This window comes from Mus pahari, chromosome 2 (genome assembly GCF_900095145.1).
Source record: "Mus pahari chromosome 2, PAHARI_EIJ_v1.1, whole genome shotgun sequence".
Taxonomy (NCBI): Eukaryota; Metazoa; Chordata; class Mammalia; order Rodentia; family Muridae; genus Mus; species Mus pahari.
The window spans coordinates 75,022,318-75,048,324 of record NC_034591.1 but is presented as its reverse complement, the minus strand read 5'-3'; the positions used below and the strand labels follow the sequence as shown (position 1 = coordinate 75,048,324).

General features: G+C 43.3%; 1 protein-coding gene across 4 annotated transcripts in view; it reads left to right on the top strand.

Annotated features, from left to right (window-relative positions):
- The window catches only part of Pde1c (phosphodiesterase 1C), a 446,341-nt gene that overhangs the window by 69,060 nt on the left and 351,274 nt on the right, over positions 1 to 26,007 (top strand). For all 4 annotated transcript variants that reach the window (XM_029534988.1, XM_021191845.2, XM_029534983.1 and 1 more), the window contains exon 2: positions 24,613 to 24,663. Coding sequence is in view for 3 of the 4 variants with exons in the window: in XM_021191845.2 (XP_021047504.1) it covers positions 24,613 to 24,663 (51 nt within the window). In the remaining variant the exon portion in view is untranslated. The remainder of the gene's footprint in view (positions 1 to 24,612; positions 24,664 to 26,007) is intronic.

The window sequence follows — 26,007 nt, the reverse complement described above, 5'->3', positions numbered from 1 at the left end:
TAAGGAGAGTGTTTTGTTTTGTAGCTCAGGTAGACCTTGAACTCGTGATCTTTGCTGTAGTTCCTGGCCTCCAGAGTAGCTGGCATGACAGGCATGTGCCAGCATGCTCAGTTGAAATGAGGTTGAATTTGTTAAGAATCAATTGTGCCTTATTTGTTTGGTTCTTTTTCTAGGCCCTGTGTTCATCTCTGTGATTTTCTTTAATAACAATAGCACACTGTGCCTTAAGTCTTAAAGACAGGCCATGCAATTTCTTCCACTGTCTTCTTCCACATTGTTTTGAATACACTGGTTTGTTCATTTATCTATGAATTTTTAAATCAGCTTGTGTTCATTTACTGACATTGGTCCTGGAATTCAACCTGATTTGTATTGCATCAGTAGGCCAATCGACAGAGGTCAAGTACGCTTATTGAGTCTGGAGACTCTTGTTGATTGTACGTTGTTATGTCAGTATTTTCATTTTCGGCACTCAGATTTTACATGCTTTGGTGGGTGTGTAATTGAGTATTTAATTCAGGAAAGGGCTGTTGTGAGTAGCATCCATTTGGTAATTTGTCTTCCAGCTATTCATTGTTAGTATTTAGAAAATGATTGATTTTGTGTTTTTAGGTTTGTACATTTGCTAACCTTGCTTATCAGTTTCAGGAAGATATTAAAATAGAGCCCAGACAGTCGTTGTCTATGAATAGGGTCAGTTTGAGCTTGTCTTTTCTAAGACAGCCACTCTCTTCCTCTCCTCTTCCCTCCCTTCACTTGTCTCTCTCTCCCTACTCTCTCTCTCTCTCTCTCTCTCTCTCTCTCTCTCTCTCTCTCTCTCTCTCCTTATTAAATTGACTAAAACAAAAGAAAAAGTGTCAATTCTATTTCTATAGATTTATCTTTGTGTCTGTGTACGTGTGTGCCAGTTCCAGGGGACACAGAGGTTTCGGATTTCCTGGAGTGGTGGTCAGATGGTGGTGGGCTTCCTGACTTGGCTGCTGGTGTATCAGCCTGAGTTGAGTGCAAGCAAGCACCTTTAACCATTGAGACATTTCTCCATCTCCTGATTCATGCTTGTGACATGATGCCATTTTTACCTTATTGCCAGTCTTAGGGGCAAATGTTCAGTCACAGGCTTGTTAAGAATTTAGTTGGGGACATTTGTTGATGCCTTGTGTCACAGGATGTACATTTCCATTTCCAGTTTACTGAGAATTATAAAGTTTATTTTTTATTAACATTCTATTTCTATCTTTATGTGCATGAGCGAGTCTCTATGTATGCTTGTGGCAGGTGTGTGTAGGTGCTAGTGGATCCTCTGGAGCTGAGAATTGAACCCTGATCCCCTGAAAGAGCAGCAAGTGTCTTTAATCATCGAGTCATCTTTCTAGCCCCTATTTTTTATTTATATCTTTGTCTTTATGTGTATGTGTGTGGTCTGATGTGTTGACATGTTGACACATTTAATTTACTGATATATATATATAAAATTTTGGCTTTCCCAGCCTTGATGTGAAGGTTTGTGTCTTGTCCTATTGTAACTTGTTAAGCTGTGTTCAGTTGGTATCCCTGGGAGGCCCGCTCTTTTCTGAAGGGAAACTGAGGAACAGTGGTTCTGAGGGGAGGGGATGTGAAGGAGGCAGAAATTAGGAGTGCAAGGAGGAGACTCTGTGGTCCAAATGTATTGAAAACAAAACAAAAAGTTTTGAAAAGAAAAAAAAAGGGATATAACTTTTAGCCCAAATATAATAAATATTTTAAAATCTGTGTTCATGAGAGATTTTGGTTCATAGTTTCTTCTCCTTGTTCTGACTTTGGGATCTCTGAACTGCACCAGGAAATTTCTTCTTTGCTTCTGTGTTTCACAAGAGATTTATGTCCAATTGATGTCCTATTTTTCTTAACGACTGATTTCTAGAATTCTTCAGAGAGACTTTATTTTTTGGACTTGTAGTGTTTGTTTCTTGAGATTTTATCCAAAAATTCAACTTCTTTTAATAGCAGTGGGACATTGAAGTTATGTATTCCACTGCGGGATAGTCGTGTTGGCTTTAAGTTGTGAGTGAGTCCATTTCATCGAGATTTGGAGACTTATTTGTGTAGAACATAACAGTAGTAGCTTATTATCTCGAATGTGTGCAGGGTCTGTGCTGATAGTCCCTTATTTAACACCAGTCCCACAGTTTAGCTCCCCCAGGGCCTCCATGTAGCTCACTTAGCAGAGAGATGGAGCTTCATGTACTTACTTCATATACTTCATATACTTGCTCCATCCCACCTCCAATCAGACCTTTTCTCTTACATTTGTCTTGTTTATTTCTTTTCCTTATGAGTAGGTCTTAAATGTCTTCAAAATGCTTTCTGGGCCTGTTGAAATGATTCCTTTTGTCTAAAAATTTATATCTTGATTAATTTTTTTGGTTGTAGTATTTCTGTGACCATTAACGATGTATACAATCAGTATTTGAAAAAATAATTTTTGGATTAGCACTCAAAGCAATGAGTGTCACTGTGATATTTTCATCCATGTATATCACTGTGTTTTGTTCTTATTGTCCTACAACCTCTTAAACCTTTACGTGGCCATGCCAGTCTCTTCCTTTTCCCCAGACAGTCCTGCATAAATCCATCTCCTCCTTCCTTCCCTTCCCCTCCCATTCGGCCTCTCCCTTCCTCTTTTCATCATAACTTTTCTACTTTCTGCTTTTGTGTCACCCCTCCCCCAGACACACATTCTAGGTTCTGGATATGAGTGAAATGTCATATTTGTCCCTTTGGGTCTGGTTTGTTTAACATAGCATACCAATCTCCAGTTCCCTCCGTTTCCCTGCGAGAGTCATAACCTTACCCTTCTTTGCAGCTGACAACAGTTCTGTGCGGTATTTGTTCTGTCCTTGTTGCTCACGCATTGCCAATCAGCCGGGCTCGCTCTACACTCTGGCTGTTGCAGACAGTGTTGCAGGGACTAGGGTGCGCAGGAATCTCTGCTCTGGTTTAGAATCCTTTGGTTTTAGACCCAGAAGAGGGATTCCCACGTTGTACAACCGTCCTGCTTTTGTTACTCTGAGGTTCTTCCTTGCTGGCTTCCTTAGTGGCTGCCCCAGTTTACACTCCCATGGGCTGTACATAAACACTCTTCTTTCCCTCATGCCAAAATGTGTTGTCTTTTGAAAAACAACTTTTTAAAAGTTTATATGACCCAGCACAAGGGAAGGCCTGGGCCAAGTAGTGGGAGTGGGTGGGTAGGGGAGCAGGGGCACGGGGGGTTATAGGGAACTTTCGGGATAGCATTTGTAATATAAATAAAGAAAATAATAAAAAAAAAATAAAAANAAAAAAAAGAAAGAAAAAGAAAACACAAAGGCATGATATAATTTTCAGCTTATCCAAAAAATGCATTTTAATATGATACAGTACATTTTCATGGGAAGAAAACTGATTTTTTTCATGAATAAAATACAAGAGACTTAAAAAAAAGTTTTCTAATATTTTACTTAATATTGTTTTATTTATAGTTAAGATTAATATGTCATTTTTCTTTCTTGTGTTGTTCTTTCCGATTTTGGAGGCTTCTGTTCTAGTATTGTTTGAATATATTGAATAATTTGCTTCTTGAATACTTTACAGAAGTTAACTACAATACCATAGTATTACATGCTTTCTTCTGTTGTATGTGTGTGTGTGTGTGTTTCATCGTTTTGTTACAAAGTCAATTCCTTTATAGGGTACAGGTCCATTAGATATCATTCCTTTTATCTATTTTTGAGTATGCTTTTTAAAATTAAAAATGATTGGTTTATATATATGTCTGTCTGTGTGGGTGATGGTAGTGGTGTGTACACTTATATGTACAACTCAGAGGACCACTTTGTGAAGTTATTCTCTCCTTCCACTGATTCCTCAGTTCTGGGATCAAACTCAGCTCACCAGGTTTTTATGTCAAATGCCTTTACCTTCTGAGCCATCTTGCTTGCCTTCCAGAGTGTATTTTGATATTACATTGTTCCCCCCCCCCGAAACTTGTTCATTTTAACCATTTTTTCTTTTTATTATTATTATTTTCTTTATTTACATTTCAAATGCTATCCCACCCCCGGCCCTGCTCCCCTACCCACCCACTCCCACTACTTGACCCTGGCCTTCCCCTGTGCTGGGTCATATAAAGTTTGCAAGACCAAGGGGCCTCTCTTCCCAATGATGGCCAATTAGGCCATCTTCTGCTACATATGCAGCTAGAGACACGAGCTCAGGGGGTACTGGTTAGTAACCATTTTTGACTTGACATGAAGTTACCTATAGATTACAATAAATAGAGGTAAAGGTGCTCGTGAGTGTGTGTGTGTGTCTTAGTCTTAAGAACTTAGAAATTAGAAATTGTGCCTGTGCGCCAATTTTTTCACTTTATAAGAACTTGGCACCCAGTGTAAAGGAGTGCTGGCTTGGAAGACAGCAAGACAGCCACACAGAGAGTGATACACCTCAGATGACTCTTCCAAGAGTTGCCTGAAGGACCCTCCCATCATTAACTTCCAGCTGAGCTGTGTGCTGTGGAGAGCTCAGTCTTCTGGACCTATTTCTTGCCTGATTCCTCATGAACTGTGTGCAGGGTCCCCATCAAGGCCTCGAGAAGGAAGTGGTTGAACTGAGTTCATGCAAGGCTAGTGATGTCTAAAAATGTCTACTCACCCACGCTATTGGGCCAGAAAGAACCTCCTGAGGGGTTTGAAGGAAGTCATTGACTTCCTAAAACTAAGGAAGTTGTTGGGGGAGTGTGTATGCTGTGACTTTAGAGTCTTAAAGTATAACTTGGGCATGATGGGGTCCCACTGTCCAGAAGAGAAGCTGAGCCTTGCAAAGCTCAGAAGGGGTGGTCAAGGGAGCATCAGCCCACAAGCAGGGCTGATGGGCAGCCTCAGAAAGTCAACACATTTTAATATTCATCTTCCACGGAACAGCAAACGAAGTGCTCGGATTTCCTCCTTGTATTCTCTCCCTTGGCTCCTGTAACCTGGCTGGAGCCTAGACAGAGCTGGCCGGCTGTTGCTATGTATGTTGATGCTCCCAGGGAGGCTGAATCTTCTCAAAGGTAGACACTGATTGCTCTAAGCACCCAGAGGAGCACCTAGAAGCTCTCACATAGCGACCAGTTTCCTCCTGGGACCCAGAGTGCTGAGTAATGTTCTTCACTACTGGAAATTCTTCTGAGTGCTTCTTGCTCTCCTTTTCTTCCAGCCTCCCTTGTCTTCATAAAAGCTTGGGTTTCTGGAAGTTGTCAATGAAGGGACATAGTTCCTAGGAACCATTCCTTCACTCTCCCCATCCACACCTGAAAAGGGGGTTGTTTCAGGGAGAACATGAGTCCTGATAATCTATCATAGCTCTGTGTGTCTGCAGTGGTGTTCCAGACAATCTCCTGTCAGGGCCAAACTAGCCTGCAGTCCCGCAGGAGGCAGGCCTCTACTATGCCATTCCTGCTATATGAATGGCTCACTCTTGGTTTCTAAGCCTTGTAGTCGTCCAATGCAAAGGGAAGGTTGTGAGAGATGTGAGTGAGTGCCAAGATGCAGCCCAGTGGGAATGGCCCTTAGTTCTATGTTTCTGTTTTTCTTGACTGAACTGTGATGAATATGATCCAGAAGGCCTTAGAGTTTGTCTAGGAGCTAAGGTCTGCTTGAAGGAGTAAGGACTTTGGACTCAGACAGTTCTGGGGTCAAATCAAGCTGCTTAAGAAGGTTCTTTCTGGATTATAAAGGTAGATCATCTTGTGGAGTCCCTTTTTACTGCGAGGTTTTAACGATCCCCATAGGCACTTTGGCTAGTGTAGTGTCACAGCTCCTGGGAAGAGCCTTCTGAGTTGTACACAGTAACTGTCTCTACCCCTCAGGACTTTGCTTGACCTTTTTAGGTTTTTATGCTACTCATCAGGATAGTGATGCCTGTCTTACTGGGTGCTACAGGGTGGTAGTGAGAATGCAGATGTGGACAAGGCACAGTAGCAACCATGGAAATGGGTACTTCCACCTTTTTTCCAGGACCTCTCTTCCTGGGTGCTTCTGTGGTGGGCCTGCTGCTTGAGAGTCCATCCTACAGCCCTCTTCAGCATCTTCTGCTAATCCAGTAGTTCTTTCCAAACTGCCTTGGAATGTGGCCTCTGCTTGCCCTGCAGAGTGGAAGGAAGAGCCCTAGGGACATAGACAATCATTTGTGCCTCCGAGAGGCATCACAGTTGCCAGGCAGTGGGAAGGCCCAGGTGTTTGGAGACCAGAAAGGAAGAGCCACACAACACAGGCTGAATGAAATTCTTGTTTAGAATAGGTAACCTGAGGAGTGTTCCTGGAGTGTCCATGCCTAACCCTGCTCCACATAGAAATAAGACCACTGGTTATCCCATAGCCTGGCTTTGAGGGGGAGGGTTTTTTTGGATTGAGGTGAAGGTCCGCAGGCCTTTGAGACATTAGCACTGGAATAGGCACTAATTCTCCTATCACTTCATCCTGCACTGGAATTTTATGACTGCCTTTGCTATCTGGGTACCATGGACAAAGCCATCTGAGTTTTAGTTTTCTTACTTATGGAATAATCATATCCATCTCTGGAAGCTTCTGATCCTTTGAATAAATGTTCTTTGGCTACCATGTACTTCAGTCATCTGAGATGTACTCACCCACCCAGGGGCATTCCTTATGTCCCCAGCCTCTGAAGAGAACATAACGTCTGCCTCTCGGGGTCTGGAGAAGCCCTTTCTCCTCACAGCCCTGTTAGTGAAGACCTATGGTCTGTTCCTGTTTGTTTTCTCCTGTTAGGGTCTAATGACTTAGAACAAAGTTCTGGGTAATCACTGTGGGGCAGCAATCTGAGAGCAGCTTATCTAGAAGGTTTTGTCTTAGAGTCTGTCTGAGGCCACTTCGAGGATATCACAAGAGCAGCATTCAACAGGTTACATTAGTCTAGATGGGGCTGGAGGACCTGGTTTCCAAGTGGCTCAGTCTCAGAGATGGATACTCTTTGGTAGGAGGTCTTAGTTCCTAACCCTGTGGACAGTCCACAGAGCGGTTCCAGCAGTTGCTATGGTGATTGTGAGCATTGCTTCCTGGAACTTGAGAGCAAGTGATTAGAGAGAGTGAGGTGGGAACAGAAATGGTTCATAATGAGCTTTGGGAGTTGTGCATTGATTATTTCCTATTGTTTGGTCAATCATGCCGGACTGTCTGGGCTTGGGAAAGGGGTTTATAAGCTGGGTCATGTTTCCTGGGGGCCATCTTAGAGGTTGATGCCACATATCTTTTACCCCACGAAGTCTTGCCTAAAGTGACAGATACACAATTGTTTGTGGTGTCTTCCAGTGACCTTCTTATCTGCCAGCTTTGTGCTAGGAGCTAGGAATGTGGGTGTGAGGAGGGCAGACACAGCCCTGTCTTGCAGAGTCTGTATTAAAAAGATTTGTAAATTGCCTATCCCATAAACCCTTTGGAGAGAGGCCTCACCTAGCTACAGGTCAGTGTTGTAATCCAGAGTGAGGTGAATAGCTGTGTGAACTGTCACTGATGGAGACCTGCTTCCCTCACATATAGATAGAGAGAGAGAGAGAGAGAGAGAGAGAGAGAGAGAGAGAGAGAGAGAGAGAGAGAGAAGGCAAACAAGGAGAAGGCAGAATTAAGTGCACCGTAAGACAAAGGGGTTTCTCTGGCTTCCTGATCCTGTTCCTAGAGGCCTTGATCCACTGTGGATGGGTTTCCAAAGCAGAATTGAAGAAACTCCACTTCCAACCCTGGGTCAAAGCTATGGTCTGGAAGAGCCTCTGCTATCATTCTGTGTAAGCGTCTGGGGTTCCTTTGCCTGGGATCAGCCATGCCTGTAACAGTACGGATGATAGCATCTGTCACCTCGGCTTCTGCTGGCTGTCATTCATCCTTCATTAGGTACCCTACCTCCAGCCTTTCATACTGACCATTCCCTCAGCTTTTCTCTCTCTCTCACAAATCTACTAATGCATTTTGAAAGAATTTGGAAGAATAATGAAGTTGTGGCCAGGAAGGTGGATTACTCACTGGTTAAAGCTCTTGCCCTGGAAGTGTTAGGCCTGGGGTTTGGATCCCCAGAACTAGTGTGACTGCCAGGTGGATGTGATGGCCTAGCCTGAGGCACTTTCAGGTTGGGAAGGAGGGCGTGGAAGACCTCACATAGGATGTTTACACAGGGCAAGCTGGCTGGCCAGACTAGCTACAGTGCAATCTCTGCTTTGATTGAGAGACCCTGTCTCCATGCATCAAGAGGAATGCTAGAAGAGGGTTTCTGCCATCCACCTCAGACCCCGAGTTCACTCACACATTTGCCTGTACACATGTAAAACATGCATGCACACCACACATGCACACATGGAAATGAAAAAAAAAAAAAGATCAAGGAAAGACTCCAATGATACTTAAGAAAAAAAAAAGTACAAATTAGATTCCAGTGTTTCAATTATAGAGCAGTAGTTCTCAACCTGTGGGTTGTGACCCCTTTGCAGGTCAAATGACCCTTTCACAAGGGTTATATAAGAACATCAGAAAACACAGATATTTACATTATAATTCACAACAGTAGCAAAGTACAGTTATGAAGGTAGGGGTCACCGCAACAGGAGGAACTGTATATGAAAGTGTTGCAGCACTAGGAAGGTTGAGAATCACTGGATTAGAGGCTCTGGAGTTCCCTGTGTCCTGGTTGCTTCCCTTGAGAAGAGTGACTTTTCCCCCTACCTTTTTTATTCTAAGTTAATTTTTATGACATAAAGTTATAGGTGCCTGCTGCACAGATTGCCTTTGCCTTATTTCATGGGCAAGCCTATGTGTGGATGACAAAGCTCTCTGGCTTAGTTAGAGTTCCCATTGCTGTGATAGAGCCCAACCAAAAGTAACCTGAGGAGGAAAGGGTTAATTCCAATTCCACACAGCAGTCTGTCCCTGAGGAAAGTTAGAGTAGGAGCTCCAGCAGGGCAGATACCAGAGGCAGGAGAAGAGGCAGAGGCCATGGAGGGGTGCAGCTTACTGGCTTCTCCTTCATTTACTCAGTCTGCTTTCCTACACTACATCCAGGATCTGGATGGACCTATCCATAATCATCAGGATGGACCTATCTATAATCATCAATTTTTAAATGTACCACTGGCACGCTCATAGGCTGGTCTGGTGCACATTTTCTCAACTGGGCTTCACTCTTCCAAAATGATGCCAGCCTGTGTCACATTCGCATAAAAAATGATCCAACCAACCCTCCGTTTACCCTTTGTTAATAATAAGACAAAAATCACAAAGCTGAGCTTGCCAGGTCCTGGATGCACCTGGAACTAGAATCTAGGCCACTTTGCACCCACTGCCATGCATGATTACTGAGGTCATATGTTCGATCCATGGTGAAGATAAATGAGTGCTTTGAAAGGGTTCATACTTTCATGAAACACATGAACACATGTGACACTCATCTTTTCCTGAATAACTCATCAAAATGAATGCTGTAGTGATGCCAAGAGTTCCCATGGTTTTTTTTTTCTCCCCCATCTGTGCTACACCTCCCCGATAGGGAAGTGTCATGATTTAATTTTGTATGCAAAGGAGGAGACCCACAGAGGACCAGCAATTCAGCAGAAGAACCTGGACTCTAAGTCCGGCTACCTGACTCTGAAGTGCAGGCTTTCCACTACTGTGGTAGAAAACGGCTTCCGAGGCCAGGATAACAATCCCAGGAGTATTCTTTCTTTTGATGCAACCACATTTGGACTCTGATTTGGGCATTTGTGAGCTAGGGGCATGGAAGACAGCAGGAAGGTGAAAAGAGGGGCTTAGACAAGGCATGGGTAGCCAAGATAGTTGCTCAGCATGTTTCAGGGAAGGACAGCTCAGGTCAACATGCAGATATGTGACGACAAGGGCAAGGACTCGGGGACAAAGTTGGGAGGTGGGGTGAGGTCTCCTTAGGCTACGAGGAGGCTTCAGTCCACAGGATAGGACCTAATGGAGGACTTCAAACTCAGATGCAGCAGCCAGGCAGCAACACAACTTAGGGACCAGGCAGCAACACAACTTAGGCACCAGGCAGCAACACAACTTAGGGATCAGGCAGCAACACAACTTAGGCACCAGGTGGCTTAAGAGTTGTTGGGTGGGGCTTTGTGCCAGGCACTCTTGTGAATTCTTGGGATGTAGAGAGCGAGACTGCAGGAAGCCGCCTCCAGGGAGCATATATCCTCAGATTGTAGGACTAGAATTGAAAAATACATATGCAAACAAGCAAAGAGGCTAATTCTAGACATGGTGGAGGCTGAGACAGGGGGTGGTCAGGGCAGTCCCTCTGGAGGCAGGCGGTTTGAGTTGAGTCCTAGAAAGTAAGAAGGAGGCTTCTGTTGAAGGCAATAACTGTAAGATGCAGTGGCTTGACAGAGCCAGAGCCAGACTCTGGGTTACCCTATCTACACTGCGATCCTGCTCAGCTACTTACTAGGTCTGTGGCTTAGAGCATGTCATCTAGTGTCCCTGTTGCCCTCAGTTAGCTCATTGGAAAAGTGGCACTGTTAATAGCCATACTCTTGGGATTGTTGGTAAAACTGTCAGACTTGGCACATGCTTAGACTGATGCCTGGCATAGGGAAAGGCTGGTATGAGAGGCCAGTGCTCCTGAAACACTTTACACCACTGCTGTAGGAAATACGGGGAGCTGTGTTTGGCAAATGTGAGAGACAGAAGGTTGATTAGTATGGCTCGAGCCTAGAGCTGTCATGGATGAGTGGAAGATGGAAGATGAGTGCCACTGAGCAGGAAGGAGTCCAGAGGCACCATCCACCTAGTGAGACATGTTGGAGGCCTACACCAGGGAGACATGTGCTCCATGTAACCTCTGAACTGGAACTCTTGGGCTGGGGCCAGGAGACAAGCCAGGAGAAGGGCTGGGAGATAGAGTCTATTTAATACATGAAGCCATTATGATAGAGTAGACTTATGACAGAGTATAGGAGAGAAGGAAGAAAGGAAAAGAGTAACATCCTATTGTATCCAGTCAGCTCCTCTAGCCAGGAGTGGGGGGAGAAGATGGGGCCACTTTCTGAGATGGAAAACCTGGGGGACAACAGGCTTGTGGGAAAAGTGGCCTGCTTGTTTTAAGAACCCTGCTGCCCATCCCTGGAATCTACAGCAGGGAGCTGGAATGGAGCAGGTGTGAGCAAATGATACCCTGGGGGAGTCTTTCCAAGCAAAGTTATGTCCTTTATTTTTAAGTGTCCTGCCTGCAAACCAAATACCTGCTTCTAGTTTATGACTCCCAGATGGTCCCTAATCTTCCATGTGGCCAGAAGATAAAGTGGCAAGCTGAGGACAGTAAGCCTTAAAGTGTCCCCTAGGAGAGCTTTGACTTGTGGACAGAGAAGGGAAGTCCCAGTGACATGGGACATCTTTATCCAGGGCTCTGAGTCTTTATGCCTGGGTCTGGCTTTCCCTTCCTATTCAGCAGCCCTTTCCTTAGTGACTCATGTATGTCAAGCCTGTGCTAGACTGGAGGGAGTGGCTGTGCCAAGGGAGGCTCTGTCTGGTGGGCATCTGAGTTCCTGCCCAAGGGTGTGATGTTCTGTGCCCAGCTTCGTTTGTTTGAAGCAGTTTGACCTCTTCAGCCCATGGCCAGTTGGTAATGATGTGGTGATTTATGCTTCTGGACATAACATTGCTGGCAGCGTGTGCGTGAGCTGATGTCTGGGAGGGCTCTCTCTCTCTCTCTCTCTCTCTCTCTCTCTCTCTCTCTCTCTGTGTGTGTGTGTGTGTGTGTGTGTGTATACATGCACATGTACTAGTTCTCAAAAATTCAGGGTTTTGCAAGAAGCTGGAATCAAAAGGGAGCCACATAAGGTTAGTCTTAGCATGTGAAATTGAGTTCTAATCTCAGATCTGAAGGGCTCCTTGTGCGCATGAAACTTTGTGTCTTGCTAGTGGCCTACTTAGGTGGGCCATGATCTTGCAGCCTAGCTCCTTTCTATCCTGAAGTGCAAGAATGTCACCATTCATCACATCCTTGACTTCAAGTGAATGTTTTCTGCTCACACACACATCAGTATCTACGTTTAGGTAGTTCGGAACATTGTGCTGATAACAATTCTTTTTCTCATGAGATTGCTGGAATGGGCAGCGGTTCACAGAGCCGTAGCCACACAGATAAGTGCCTGCTTCTCTCAGTTGCACAGAAAAGCATACTCCATTCTTCCTATCACTTTCCTAGGCATGCTGTTTCTCTCAAGCCTCTCTCCCCACCATGTGACTGCTTGTCCATTTGTGGCTGCCCTCCATGTTGACTTAGCCAAAGAGCATGTTTTTCTCTTTCTTTTTCTTTTGTTCATCTTCCTCCTCCGTACAGATGCTGAGTTTTTTCTTTTCCTTTCGGCTTGCCACTCTAGGATTTTTCCTTTTAAACTCTAATAAAATTGCTCCCCCAGCTTCAAAATATTGCTGAAGTAAACCGACAGGATTGAATATTGAATTCTATAGCATGTATTTTCTAAGTCCAGGGCTTTCCAGTGAGCGCTTTGGATGCACACTTGATTTTTCCTGCTTGAAGTTGGTTATATCCTTCAGCTCTCAGGACTCAGAACGTGAGTCCTAGGGTACAACACAGGAACTTATTAGAAATAAGTACTCTCACACATGGATTTTAAAACATTCCATAGATGATCCTTTGTTAGTTAGTCAAACTTGCCTGCTTTAGAGGCTTCTTGATGTATGATGTACAGGATGAATCCTGTACACTGAAAAAGATGACTATTGTGGAACTTGGATTAGCCTGACATAAAAACCATGGTGGAGAAATGAGTGGTGTGTATAGCACATGCTCATTTAAAACAAAACATTCTCCTTCGTTTAGATGACTTGACTATCATTGGTAAAGAAGTGGGATATTTTTGTCTCATGATAGACACCTGGGTTTGCTTGTTGGAAAAGAAACAGCTCAGAAGCTTGAGCACATGACAGATGCCATCCAGTCCGAGAAGGGCTGTCAGAAGGAAAGAGGGTCAGAGACTGAGTGAGGGACAGCAGGACGGCCCCCGAGAAGACTTTACCATGGAAAAGAAGGGCTTCCCGAGGTTGGACAGACTGTTTCATGAGACAGAGGATCAACTTGGGGCAGCCTTAAAGGCAGTTCAGGAGCAGCTGGAGGCCCAATTAGTTGAGATGTTTTAGGGAATCCAAGCATGTGATTCTTAGTTTTACCAACTCACTCTCCATGTGGTTTGTAATGAAGCCCACTGCAGAGAAAAGGGAGGACAAGGATTTGCAGAGCCATGTTCCAGTCCCAGCCTGCCCATTCACTACTCCCGGTTACCCCAAATCATTTAGCTGTCTCAACTATTAACCCCAAGAGATAGTGTGAAAATTAAATAGAAATTGCTGAGGTAAAGCTGTCACCAGTGCTTGCATGGAATATGAAATTAATAAATTCTTTGTCATTCTTTGTCTTCTTTAGACTTTTTTTGTTTTGTCAGGGTGGAGTGTAACGAGCTATTAGTTTGAACAGCCAGATTGGCATATTGTAATCTCCTTCATATTTTGTGTTCTTGTTAACTGCAAATGACTAACTGTTTCCTGGATTGGTAATGAGGGCATTTTAATGAAAGCAGATGCATAGAATCCTTGCATTCTCTTATCTATGGTGGCCGCTAGGGAATCAGACAGGAGGCCTGGATGGGCTCCCATGACTGCCACATGAACCTGCGTTGGATAGCAGTGTTTTACAGAGATGGTTGACTGGACCGATGCACCAGCATTGGAACTTAGAGTGTGCTCAGATATAGCTGCTTGCAGATGAATTTACACTCCCATTAGCAAATACAACATGCATGTGAGAAGAGGAACAAAGACTTTAGTGATGAGAGAAATCTTTGCGCTCTCTCTTCATTATACTGGTCCATTTTCTGTTGCCATCACAAAATGCTGTGTACTGAAGTGATTTACAACGAAACATTTACTTCAGTCCTGACTCTGAAGGCTGGATGTTGAAGAGCCCAGCATCTGGTAAGAACCATCTAAGTTTACTGAAGGGCCAGCAAGCACAAGTGAATGCCTAACAACTCTTAGGCAATTATATCAATCATATCATGAGGGTTCTGACCCGAGGTGATGTCACCTCTTATTATTTTCCACCAGCTAAGACTGCTGCTCTGGGATTAAGTTTTCAGAAAGTGAATCTCAGCATGGGGTGACTTTTACTTTTCATTTCTGACCAGTGAAAGGAATGATTTACAATATCATCGGGGTTCTTAGAGTGTGTACCCTCCCCTTATCTCCTAGGACACACTCCATCTTCATCCCTACTTCTTTAAGTCTCATAACTCTGTCTTCCTGGAAGCCTCCTAGCACAATTCATTGTAGGCCACGGGGATCCTCAGCACTTGATCATTTGGCTAACATCTAGCACAATTCAGGTGGCGGGGATTCAGGAAGCTGAAACAGAGGGTAACTAATTGCTGGGTGGGAGTGTCAGAGCCATGCATGCCTCCATAAGACAACGTATAGTAGACAAGGAAAAAGAGCAAAGAAGTGGTCAAACTAAGCCTGTTTTCACTTTTAATTAACATCTCACCTTGCTCTCTAAGGGACTGGTACATAGAGCAAAGCAAACAAAATGCAATTTGTAGAATTTGGCAGGACATAAATAAATAAGCAAACCTGAATCAGGACTCGTGGAGAAAGAAAGAGTTCACACAGTTCTTTCCACATGACTCGGTTACTCCCAAATAAATGACAAGTTATCTTAGCTTGGCGAGGACAGCTTTGATTTTTCCTTGTCCATGCTTCATTTCAACCCAAGCTGAGCAAATAGGAAAGCCACCCTAATGTCTGAAAAGCTTTGCTGTGCTCCCAGAAAGAAGCATCTAGAAGGCGTACCATCTCAGCCACTCTCAAATGCTGAGTCCTAGGGAGTCATCAATACAGGTTGGTTTTCTTCTATACAAGAGGCTGATTCGGAGTTGGCTTGGCAGCCACATTGGCCTGGGAAGTATAATGAGGTGGTACCTAAAACTCCTGAATGCAGCAGGGTGAGGAATCTCATGGAGGGTAGTCATGTCTTCGTGTCTTTGGGCAGAGACTGCAGTAGACTGCCTAAGATCTTCTTCTACAGGGGTCAGGTGAACATAGGGCCCTCCTCTGTTGTGCTTCTAACTTGAGACAGAATAGAAGGGGGTATTCCTGTCAGTCTTGATTGTATATCAGCGAGAACCATGGATCACTAGATGATGAACACTGATGGGCATAGTGGCCCATGGATCTGGCATAAGATTACTCTGAATTCATTTTTCAGAACTGCATTAATAGTTGTTTTATCTCAGGCAGTCTTGGTCTCAAAGACTCATTTTCCACATTTGAAAAAGTAGGGAGATAGTAGCAAAAATCTCAGAAGGCTTTGTAGAGAAAAAAAATGCGATAAATTAAATTGGTCCATAGTTACATTGCATAGCATATCCTATTTTATTTTATTTTATTTTTGGTTTTTTGAGATAGGGTTTCTCTGTGTAGCCCTGGCTGTCCTAGAACTTACTCTATACACCAGGCTGGCCTCGAACTCAGAAATCTGCCTGCCTCTGCCTCCCAAGTGCTGGGATTAAAGGCGTGCACCACCACTGCCCGGCATATCCTACTTTAAACAACCGCGAAAATATACTTTATAAAAGCACTTACCCACTTATAGTCATATTCTTCAAGCTATGTCTAACCTGGCAGGGAATTTTCTGCTTACCTGATTTTCATTCCCTGATCACCTTCCACACCCCAGCACTGGCAGGCTTTGGTGATGTCACAGATGTGCCTCACCAAGCTCTGTCTGTGCATCAGAAATCTTTACCCAGCACTGTGTTCAGCTATCACTTGTCAGACGTTTGCCAAGCATCAGTATTATTTAAATCACGTGGGCCAAAAGGAGCCAAGACAAACTTTGTTTGCATCTGAAAAATAATGGTACCAGGTCTATGAGGCACATTCCCTTCTCCAAGAGTACTAGGCAGAAGTGGGAGCAGGAGACATGGGTGTTATATCTGATGCTCAGCTTTGTTTGGTCTGGTTTTGGACAAGGCATATAATCTCTTGCCATGACACTTTCTTCACCCATGAAGTGAAATGAACTCACTTTGGCAAACTCTACTGGTTCAAGCTCAGATGGGTCTAATTCTTGCTTCTCTGTTGTTATTTCTACTATGGAAGGATTATTCTAGTGTTCTGGAGACATCTTGGAGTTGAGACTTTTATTGGAAGATTCTCTGGTTCTCAATCCTGTTGGAATGAGTCCTGGTCACCCTGTTCATCTTAGTGAAGATGTTGTGCCTACTGGTAATCTCCTGGGAATATCCCAGGTATCAGGCTCCCCAGCAGGTGACCTTCTTCACTCTTCTGTCTGCTACTTACTTATCTTTCTGTAGTGCTAGGGACAATAGAGGAGAAGGTCAGTCTGTAGCCTGGTTCTTCTATGAGGGCATCCTTCCCTAGGTCCTTTTTTTTCTCTCTCCTTTACATTGTTAGTACTAGGCAGTGAACCTAAGACTTTATGCATGCTGGGCAAGGGCTTCCCAACTAAGCTATATTTTAAAGACCTTGTCCCTCAAATTAAAAGAATTATTTTGAGAACAAGGACAGTCTGACACATTAGCTTACTTTGTAGACTTGGCAGGTCTTGAACTTGCGAGCCTCTTGCCTCAGACCCTGAGTTGCTAGGATTACAGACCTGTGGCTACCAGATCAGGGTCCTCTCTTCCCTTCTTGAAGGCAAAGAGGCAATGTGGGAAGATATGACATTTGACTCCTGATAAATGTGGATGGAGGTTGTGCTACACAACTGTGTGGTCTTGGGAAAAGCTACTCACTCTTTCTGAATGGTAGTCTTATTTGTGTGAAAGCAGAGACTGTGGGCTCAGTGTACACATTTATCTGGAGACTGCCATTTATTTAATGCTTGATAAATAATTTTGAAACAATGAATGGATTCTTAGAGTACTTACATATATTCAAGGATATTGATGTCTTTGTATCTTTCTGTCCTCCTGTAGTTTCCCAAATATTCTTGGCTTCAGACACACTCTGCAAGGTGTACTGTTGGAGTCTAAACCACGGATAATTAAATAAATATTGTTCATAGGCCTTAGGCACTGAGTGGAATAGTTTTTTTTCCCTTATTCAGCAGAGAATCTCTGCTTATGTGTGTCTTGGATTCAAATGGAAGGAGGAAGACACTAAGCCTTACATGTAAGTAATTAGTGCTTCTGGAGGGAATAACGCTAGAAAGGTTGGAGGGGCAGGGACGAGAGACTGTCATGAAAGCCTCTACTTAAGAAAGCACCATCTAAACAAGGCAGTTAGCAGTGATTTTGAAGGATTCTCTCCCAGCATGTTATCCTGTTTTTCTGATGCTGTTTGGGTATTTCCCAAGTTAAAGGGGAGGCAAAAAATCAAGCCTTGTAGGCAGTTCTTAGCTTTCATTTAATTAGGGAAGGTACCTAGATATTCCTTTGAATCTCTCTTCTCTGGGAGGTCCACTATGTGTGGCATTTCATCTGTGAGGTTTTGCAAGGGAGTTCACCTGGAGAGGGTTCCCAGGCATGATCCAAAGCTTAAGGCAAACAACAGGCCTGGGTAATTGCCCCCACCGGAAGGCAGGCTCTACCTTGGGCTGCTACACACTGTGTATTTGTCTCTGTAGCCAGCATTTCAGCTGCATTTACACTTACCCAGGTGTTGGACTTTTCAAAACAAGGGTGGCAGTGTTTTTGGTTCTAGTTTTGGTTACAAAGCAGTGTGCACCTGCCTGGTTTCCTGCCACAACGGTTAGGATTCCCCAATCTTTCCTTGTGTTCACTGCTGCCCTTCTGAATGGCCTGGATTGTTTGTGGTTTAGCTGAGACATCAAAGTCCCCTTCAAAGTTTGGAGTTGGGATGCTTATTGTTCAAAGTTAATTTCCCACCGTCTCACCAACCTTGCTCTCCGGGGAAAGTCCTTACTTTGAAATTTGTTTTTAATCAATTTTATTATTATTTTTATTTATTTTAGAGGAACCATATAGGAAACATTCCAAAGATGAAAGTGGATGTAATTTTAGAATGCTACCTCTGAGGCGGGTTAGTACACACAAGTGCTTTCTAAGGTACTTGTTTAAAACCTGGAGTCCTATCCCTGTTTGGTGGGACGCTGCTTCAGTTGATCTGGGATACAACCAAGACCATTGTATGATCCAGTTGCTTTCCCCCTGACTTTACTTGTATAGACATAAATGGAAAGACCTACGCAACTGACCTGTCTGTCAAGGACCGCTGTATCTCTCTAAGAGGCAAGTTCTGTGACCCAGCTTCCAGGCAATGCTCAGGACATGTGATATGCATAACTGACTTGGCAGCAGTGTGAGCCAGACCCTCTTTTCAATAGCTCTACACTCTGAGAAAATTCTGCTACTACTATGAGAAGACGCCCCTTGATTCTCACAGCCATATCTGCAGCCTTAGCAGCTGAGTTTAACTTAAGCAGGTACATTTTAGCTTATAATATGACATTAAAACAACAGTGTCTTTAGAAGAACTGAATGGGGCACTAGTTTTGAAGACTCTGAGACGCGTGGTTTGTGAATTTTACTTTAATAAAGGTGTAGGGAGTGATGGCTTCTTTCCTCAAAACATTGATTTAAGAAGTTGTCTTGGCACAAGGAATTTGAAAATTTCCTCAAGTGATTCTAATATTCAACCTGGGTATTATTCACTGATGTTGGGTATTTAGGGCAACTTGGAGGGGAGAACAGAGCCATATTTCTGGGTCTAATGGGGACTGCTTTTAGGGTACAGGTGGCAAGTCTAATATGTGACCAAGGACCTAAAATACTACATATATGTGTGTGTATGTGTGATATATATATATATATATATATATATATATATGATATGCACACACACATATATATGTTTGTCCCCATCATAATATGAAAAAACAATAGCTATCTCATATCTCTGCTAAAATATTTTTAATGGTTATAAACATGATGCATGCTTACTCTAAATTATTGACCTTATGCAGAAATAAAATTATTGTCCTTATTGAGAAACATAGAAAGGTAACAAATTTTCTCAAATGTGACACAAAAAACCCAATCATTTCTTTATCAGGCAGCATATATTTCATATTTGTCTTTTTGCACTTGTACACACATGTATGCTAGTTAGACAGCTCAACATAAAAAGAATCCATTGCATATATACATAACTTAAATCTGTGTGCTTTAGGTTAACAGCATAGCATGGATACCTTCCATACATCTGTAGATATCTGGATATACTTTGCCAAATTCAAACCCTAATTAACCTGATAAATGGAATTACTCTTAAAGCTTAGTGTGTATGTGATGTGTATGCATATGTATATGTATATGTGTGTGTGTGGTAGATATGTGTATATGTATGTGGCTTGTGTGTGTATGTTGTATATTGTGTAGATATTGTGTCTGGTGTGTATATGTGTATGTATGTTTATGGTTTCTGTGTCTTATGTGTGTATGAGTGTGTAGTTTGTGTGTGTATATTGTGTATGTGAGTGTATGCATGTGGTATATACATGTACATGTATGTGGTTTGTGCATGTGTATGTATTGTGTGTGTATGGTTTGTGTATGTGTGTGCAGTATGTGTATAAATGTGGTATGTGTGTATATGTGTGTGTAATGTTTGTCTGCGTGGTATGTGTGTCTGTGTGGTATGTGTGTGTATGTGTGCATGTGTATAATGAAAAATACATAATGCATGGAGGTGTGTCCAGGCTGGGAGACAATGGCTCTCAGATCTATCTGAAAGTGTGTGGTCTTGAAATGAAGGGTGTGGTGAAGCTGGCTATGGTCACTCTTTCTAGTACTCTTCTCTGTTTTAGTGTTCTTCCATTCTGTAAGCCTTGACAAGGTCCTGTTGACACCAATCTCTGGACCATGAGGGCAGAATGTAAATCAGAAGGACAGCAAGAAGAGAGCTGCATCTCAGACAGGAGGCAGAACCATCCATTGTTGGGGCAGAGTGTCTGTTTGTGTCTAGTGTGTCTGGACCTTGTATCCCTAAAGAAACCTGTAGCATATATTTATATTTGGAATCACATAACTTTTTATCAGTGCTGGCAACTTAGTCTTTCAAACCTACAGGCATACAGGCCCAAATGAATCAGACTTTCATCTAGACGGTCTAGAAGCCAGTCTGAGATGACTGGTGCAGATGCCATCTGTGGCATTTGTATCTACTCATTCTACATTAGTTCTAGAAGCATCAACTCATCACATTATTCAGAATGGCTGTCATTGGTCAAAAGAACAGAAATCTGAAAATTAAAAGTTAGAGATCTTGCAATGGGTGGGAACAGATTACAACTTGTGCCAGCTGTTCTGAAGAATTGAAACCTGACCAGTAGCCACAGTAGCCCCTGGGAGTTTCTCAGCAATACATTTTCTTGGACATATACCGTATTCACTGTATGTGAACTCTGCATTTGTAATCTGCATTTCGGCAAACTGTCTAGGCTGATCTGATGCCTGCTGAAGTTGGAGAGCTGGGTCTGCAAGGGGAACAAAGTGAAACACAGGCAGTCATTTATGGGATATATAGGGAAAGGCAAAGCCACACCTCACATTGAAAGACAGTAGGGGTGAGCCTGGGGAAGACCGAGGAGGGGTGAGTGTGTGAAGGGTGTGAAGCTGAAAGATGCTGAGAGAACTGTGATCACTGTAGTTTGGAAAGGTACTGCAAAGGCCAGTGTGCCTAAGGCTTTGTGCTAATGGTGGCACTCCTGGGGATGGTGAGACCTGAAGGTGGGCCTTACTGGCTAGCCTTTGGTCTTTGGAGGCATGCTCTTGAAGGGACTGGACTGTGGGTTCCCAACCCCTTCCACATCTCCCTTGCTTCTTGGTAACGAGGTGACTTAGTTGTGTTTTGCTATGACCTCCTACCAATACCATCTGGTACTAGAGACCTAAAAGCAATTGCTCTACTGGATTGTGGGCTAGAATCTGAAGAATGAACAAAACATATTTTTATGCTGTAAATGAATCACCTCAGGCAGTTGTTAGAGAAAGCTGACTAACACCGTAGTGGAAGATTAAGTTAGTGCCAGGGCTTTGATTCCAGGCCAAGTGAGTTGGAATGCATCTTGCAGGCTATCACTGGCAACCATTCAGTAGGGGAGCATGGAGTCTGTCCGCACTTCAGGGAGGACAGCCATTCTGGGCTATCCTATTACTTCTGGGTAGAATCTACTCTCCTGGTACTTCAATGGCCTAGATTTTGATGCCTGCCTCTCCTGGTTTAATGTGGATCTGGGTCAGCAATTCCCATTCTTGTCTAGGATAGCTGGGAGGGAAGTCCCAAGACTTGATCTGAAATAGTAACCTGGGGAGAATGTGCCTTCCCCAGGCTAGCAGTTAGGTAGATGCTCATTTTTACAGCCATTGCAGTGGCTTTTGTAATCCTGCTCTAAATGTAGCCCATAAGTTTCGGCAGTAAAGGATTTTTTAAACAAACAAACAAACAAACAAAAACAAACTCTTCCATTTTTTTTCAGAGGTACACAGTGTCTAAGCAGGAAACAATTTGAATCCAAGGCCTGGAGAAGCATGTAACTAGTCAGCTCCTCCCTCCTTCTCCCTCCAACTCCTCTTTTTGATATAACATGAATATTCTTCTAGAAAGCCCTGAGAACTGGCTAAGCTTCTCAAGTGCTCACAAAGCCAGTGCTCTTCAGGTCAAGCTCCAATCAGGTTCATGTAAGGGGCTACAGTGTGGCGAGGAGTCCTCCAGTGGTTAGGCAACTGCTCTGCCCTGCCTCAGGCCTGCTTTGCCTAGAGGAACGAAGAGGAGTATGTTCAGTAGTGGGTTTACCAGAAGCCCTAGAAGACAAAAGAAATATAGAATGCTAATAGAGCCCCAGGCCCTTTTTTGAAGTAAGAATTTTTTTCCCTTAAAGTGTCCTTGGTTTGGATGCAGTGATCGAGCTTCTAGTATTGAAATGATATGTGTGCAATAGCAGCACCCCCTGCTGGTAATTTTGTATAATGATGCAAATGAGGATAATTCCACGGGATGATTCCGAAGCCAGAAACACAGACTGAGGCTGAATGTACAAATACTGTCAACTTTAAATGGTTTACCTTTGTAAACATTGAGAAAGCTGAGACTAGCCGGGCGTGGTGGCGCACGCCTTTAATCCCAGCACCCGGGAGGCAGAGGCAGGCGGATTTCTGAGTTCGAGGCCAGCCTGGTCTACAGAGTGAGTTCCAGGACAGCCAGGGCTATAAAAANAAACCCTGTTTTGAAAAACCAAAAAAAAAAAAAAAAAAAAAAGAAATCTGTGACTCCTTTCACCATTTGCAAAATGATGTGTGAGTTCAGGAAGCTGATACTCTAGTATCCTGCTATGTCGGTTTCATTTGCAGCAATGGCTACATTAGCAACCACTTCTATTCTGCCTGCTGTTGGTCTTCATTTCTTTACTAATCGAAAATGAACAGGATTTTATTGTTGATTGGCCTGTGCGTCATTTGAACAGATCACAAATAGTTATGTCTGTTTTTCATGGATATACAGAAAAACACATATCAATCTTTTTTTTTTTTTTTTTTTTTTAAGACTTATTTATTTTCAGATCCCATTGCAGATGGTTGTGAGCCACCATGTGGTTGCTTGGAATTGGACTCAGGACCTAGACTTCTGAGCAGTCAGTGCTCTTAACTACTGAGCCATCTCTCCAGCCCAAATACATATCAATCTTAAATGAAAATAAATAGGATATTTAAATTCAGCAATGGCTTGGAGACGGTGCAGTGTATAAAAGTACCTGCAGGTACTTTCCCAAGTGTGAGAACCCAAGATCAAATCCCCAAAACTTATAAAAGCTAGATGCCTCCATAATCCTATTGTATCTATGAGGAGATGAACAGTGGACACAGGAGAATCCCAGGAACTCAGGGGCCAGTTATCTTGGCATACACAGAGGGAAAACAACAGAAACCCCCTCTCAAACAAGGAGGAAGGGAAGGCATGCTACCTGCGGTTATCCTCTGACCTCCACCCATGCTGTGACATGTGTGCAGCTGCATCCACACACACATATTGCTCATGTGTGTATACTTACACACACTTAACACATGCATTACACACACACACACACACACACACACACACACACAAACACACACACACACACAAAACCAAAAAGGCATGTAAAACTTGTGGTTTTACAGGATACTAGGTAGCTTAGTTTGGTCCAAAGTGGTAGGGATAGAAATTGTAGACTTAGGGACTGGGCTCCGTGTACTTGATTATAAACTATGGAGACATAGAGGATGTAAGGTCACCCTTGGGGCTTTCTGTTCCAGGTTTTCTAGAGAAGTTTTCTGAACAGCTTCCCCAAGCCTCCCTCTGTGGGCTCTCCTGTTTGTTACCATCTGATTTAATGTCAGTTTTAACAAAGCCCAACTTTGCCATTATCTTCTGAATGCCCACCTTGGATCTGCCCACCTTGGATCTGTGGATTAAAATGTCAGAGGGCAGTCTTTTAAAGGAAGCTTGGGGCACAAGCATGACCAGTTCTTCGGGGATCTGTTAGATGTCATCAGGTTAACCTCGTTAAACCTGCTAGGTTGAGGTTGCTCTAGTTCTTGCCAGTCTTATCTGTTTTGTTTCAGTTAACAACTCCTGGGCATGAAGCCTACCTTGGAATAGGATTGATATACCCAGTATTCCTTATTATATAAAACCAATTCTTTCTCTCCTGATAGGTACCAGTTACAAATAGTTTCTTGATTAGGGGAGGGACTTTGTGTCCAGTTTCACTTATCTGGGCTGGGTTTTTTGTCTGTCTGGAATTTATGCATGTTGCCACAGTCTCTGTGTGTTCATATATGCAGCTGTTTTCTTGGAGTCATTCACCACCTCTGACTCTTAGAATCTTTCCATCTCTTTTTCCATATAGATCTCCTGAGGGAGGGGTTTGATGAAGACATCCCATTTGGGGCTGAGTGCTCCAAGGTCTCTCACTGTCTGCACATTGTCCTGTTGTGGATCTCTTTGTTAATGGCCATCTACTGCAAGAATAAGAATTCTCTGATGAGGGTTGAGTGGTACACTGATCTACAGTTATATGTCATTAGGAGTCATTTTATTGCTGTGTTCATTTAGTAGAATAATACTAGTAGGTTTTCTCATAGGGCCCGTTTAGTCTCCAATTCTTGGCTTCATTAGTAGTGTCAGGTGTGGATTAGATCTCATGGAGTGGGCTTTCAGAGTGGTTGGTTGTTCCTGTAACATTTGTAACCCTATAGATAAGTATATCTTGGAGGCAGGTTGCTATTGTAGGTTTCAGGATTTGTAGCTGGGTGATATTACAGATTACCTTTTCCTCCCAGTAGTGTGCAGAGCACCTTCAAGCACCATGAATGGAAGTCAGTAAGGGAATAGCTTCTAGTTGGGCACCAGCTAGATTTCTCCAGGGCTTTACTTTCAGATTGTGGAGGATAATCAATAAATAGCACTGGAAATAGGTCTGTGGGTTCTTTGGGTGGGATGTCTAGGGGTACTCTTTGCTGTGCCTTGTCCTTAACCGTGCCCTCTGTTTTCTCCCTAGTTGCAAATGAAGCAGGAGACAAGAATGCCAGACCACTTGCCCGCTTCTCCCGTGAGTAAACCTTGCTTCATTCTTCTGGGGCTCCAGTAGGACATGTTCACCAGAGGCCTTTGCTCATCTACTTCACCTCTGTGATTCTGTTAGGTGTTATTCAAGCAGCAATGCAGTCTCCTGCTAGTTAATATTACTCTTCTGTCCCATCCCATGCGAGGCACTGCTGGCCATGGGCTTTTTAGTCTTGAGACCTCTGGTCTCCAAGCTGAAGTCTAGGGCTTTGCTCTTTGAAGCCTGATTTCCAGAGCAGTAGACAAGTTTCACCCTTGCATTCGAGAGACACAGAGCCTCCGGACTCCTACTCCAAACCTCTTGCACCCGGGCCTGCATTTTTAATAAATCTCCAGATGACTCTTGTCACAACACTTTGAGAGGCACTGTGTGAGGGGTATCCCCAGAGTGCAGTGCAGGGAGGCAGGAGGTGTAGTGCTGCTGAAAGAAGGAAGCTTGTAGCTGCACGGCCTATCCACATGTATCCACATGTAAAGCATCATTGCAACCCATTGTGGATTTGTGCACTTGAACCACTGTCTTAGTGACACTTTACAGCTCAGATAGATTGATGACTTTCCTTGGGCTCAGGAATATCACAAGTCACTATTTCCCACCATATCTGTCCAGATCTTGATCTTGATAAGAAAGTAGCCATCAAAGACTTCTCAATGGCCCCCACACCCACGTGATCAGTAAATCACATAGCAGTTTGTCGATGTCCTGAATGAGTGGGTACCAGTGAAAACAGTGGGGATGCTGGAGCCAGAACAAGGGCGATAGAAGTGCTCTACAAACCTCTTCTGCTTCAAGTTGAGAAATGGTTGTGTTTTAAATAAAAATAGGTGGAATTCCCTTACTCCATTGCTATGTTTACTTTTCTTCAATTTTATGGCCCTGGATTTCCAATCTGAAAAATGAAAGTGATAACTTTTACAAAAAGTTGATATCTCATTCCATCATTACTTTACCCCGAGTGTGGTTGACAAGATCCAAGCGTGACATGACCAGAGTGATCTTAATGCATGAAGTTAAAACTATGATTTCTCTATTTATAGAAATTCCTCTAAACTCTGCCTTCTCACACTTTTCAGAAAGTTTCAAATTTTACGATTGATTTCCCAGAGATGGTTCTTATAGCACTGTAATGATGTATGCTAATGACAGAGAACTAAGTGCTCACATTGTAGACACTGTAATGAACGGGTCCCATTTTTCATTGTCCTCCTACCTGGAACCATTATTTCCAAAATAAGTATTTCAATGAGCATGATGGATATGCCTTTATCCCTTTTATTTTTATTTTTTGTCTCTTGAGTAAGTCATGGAAGGAGTTACAGAGACAAAGTT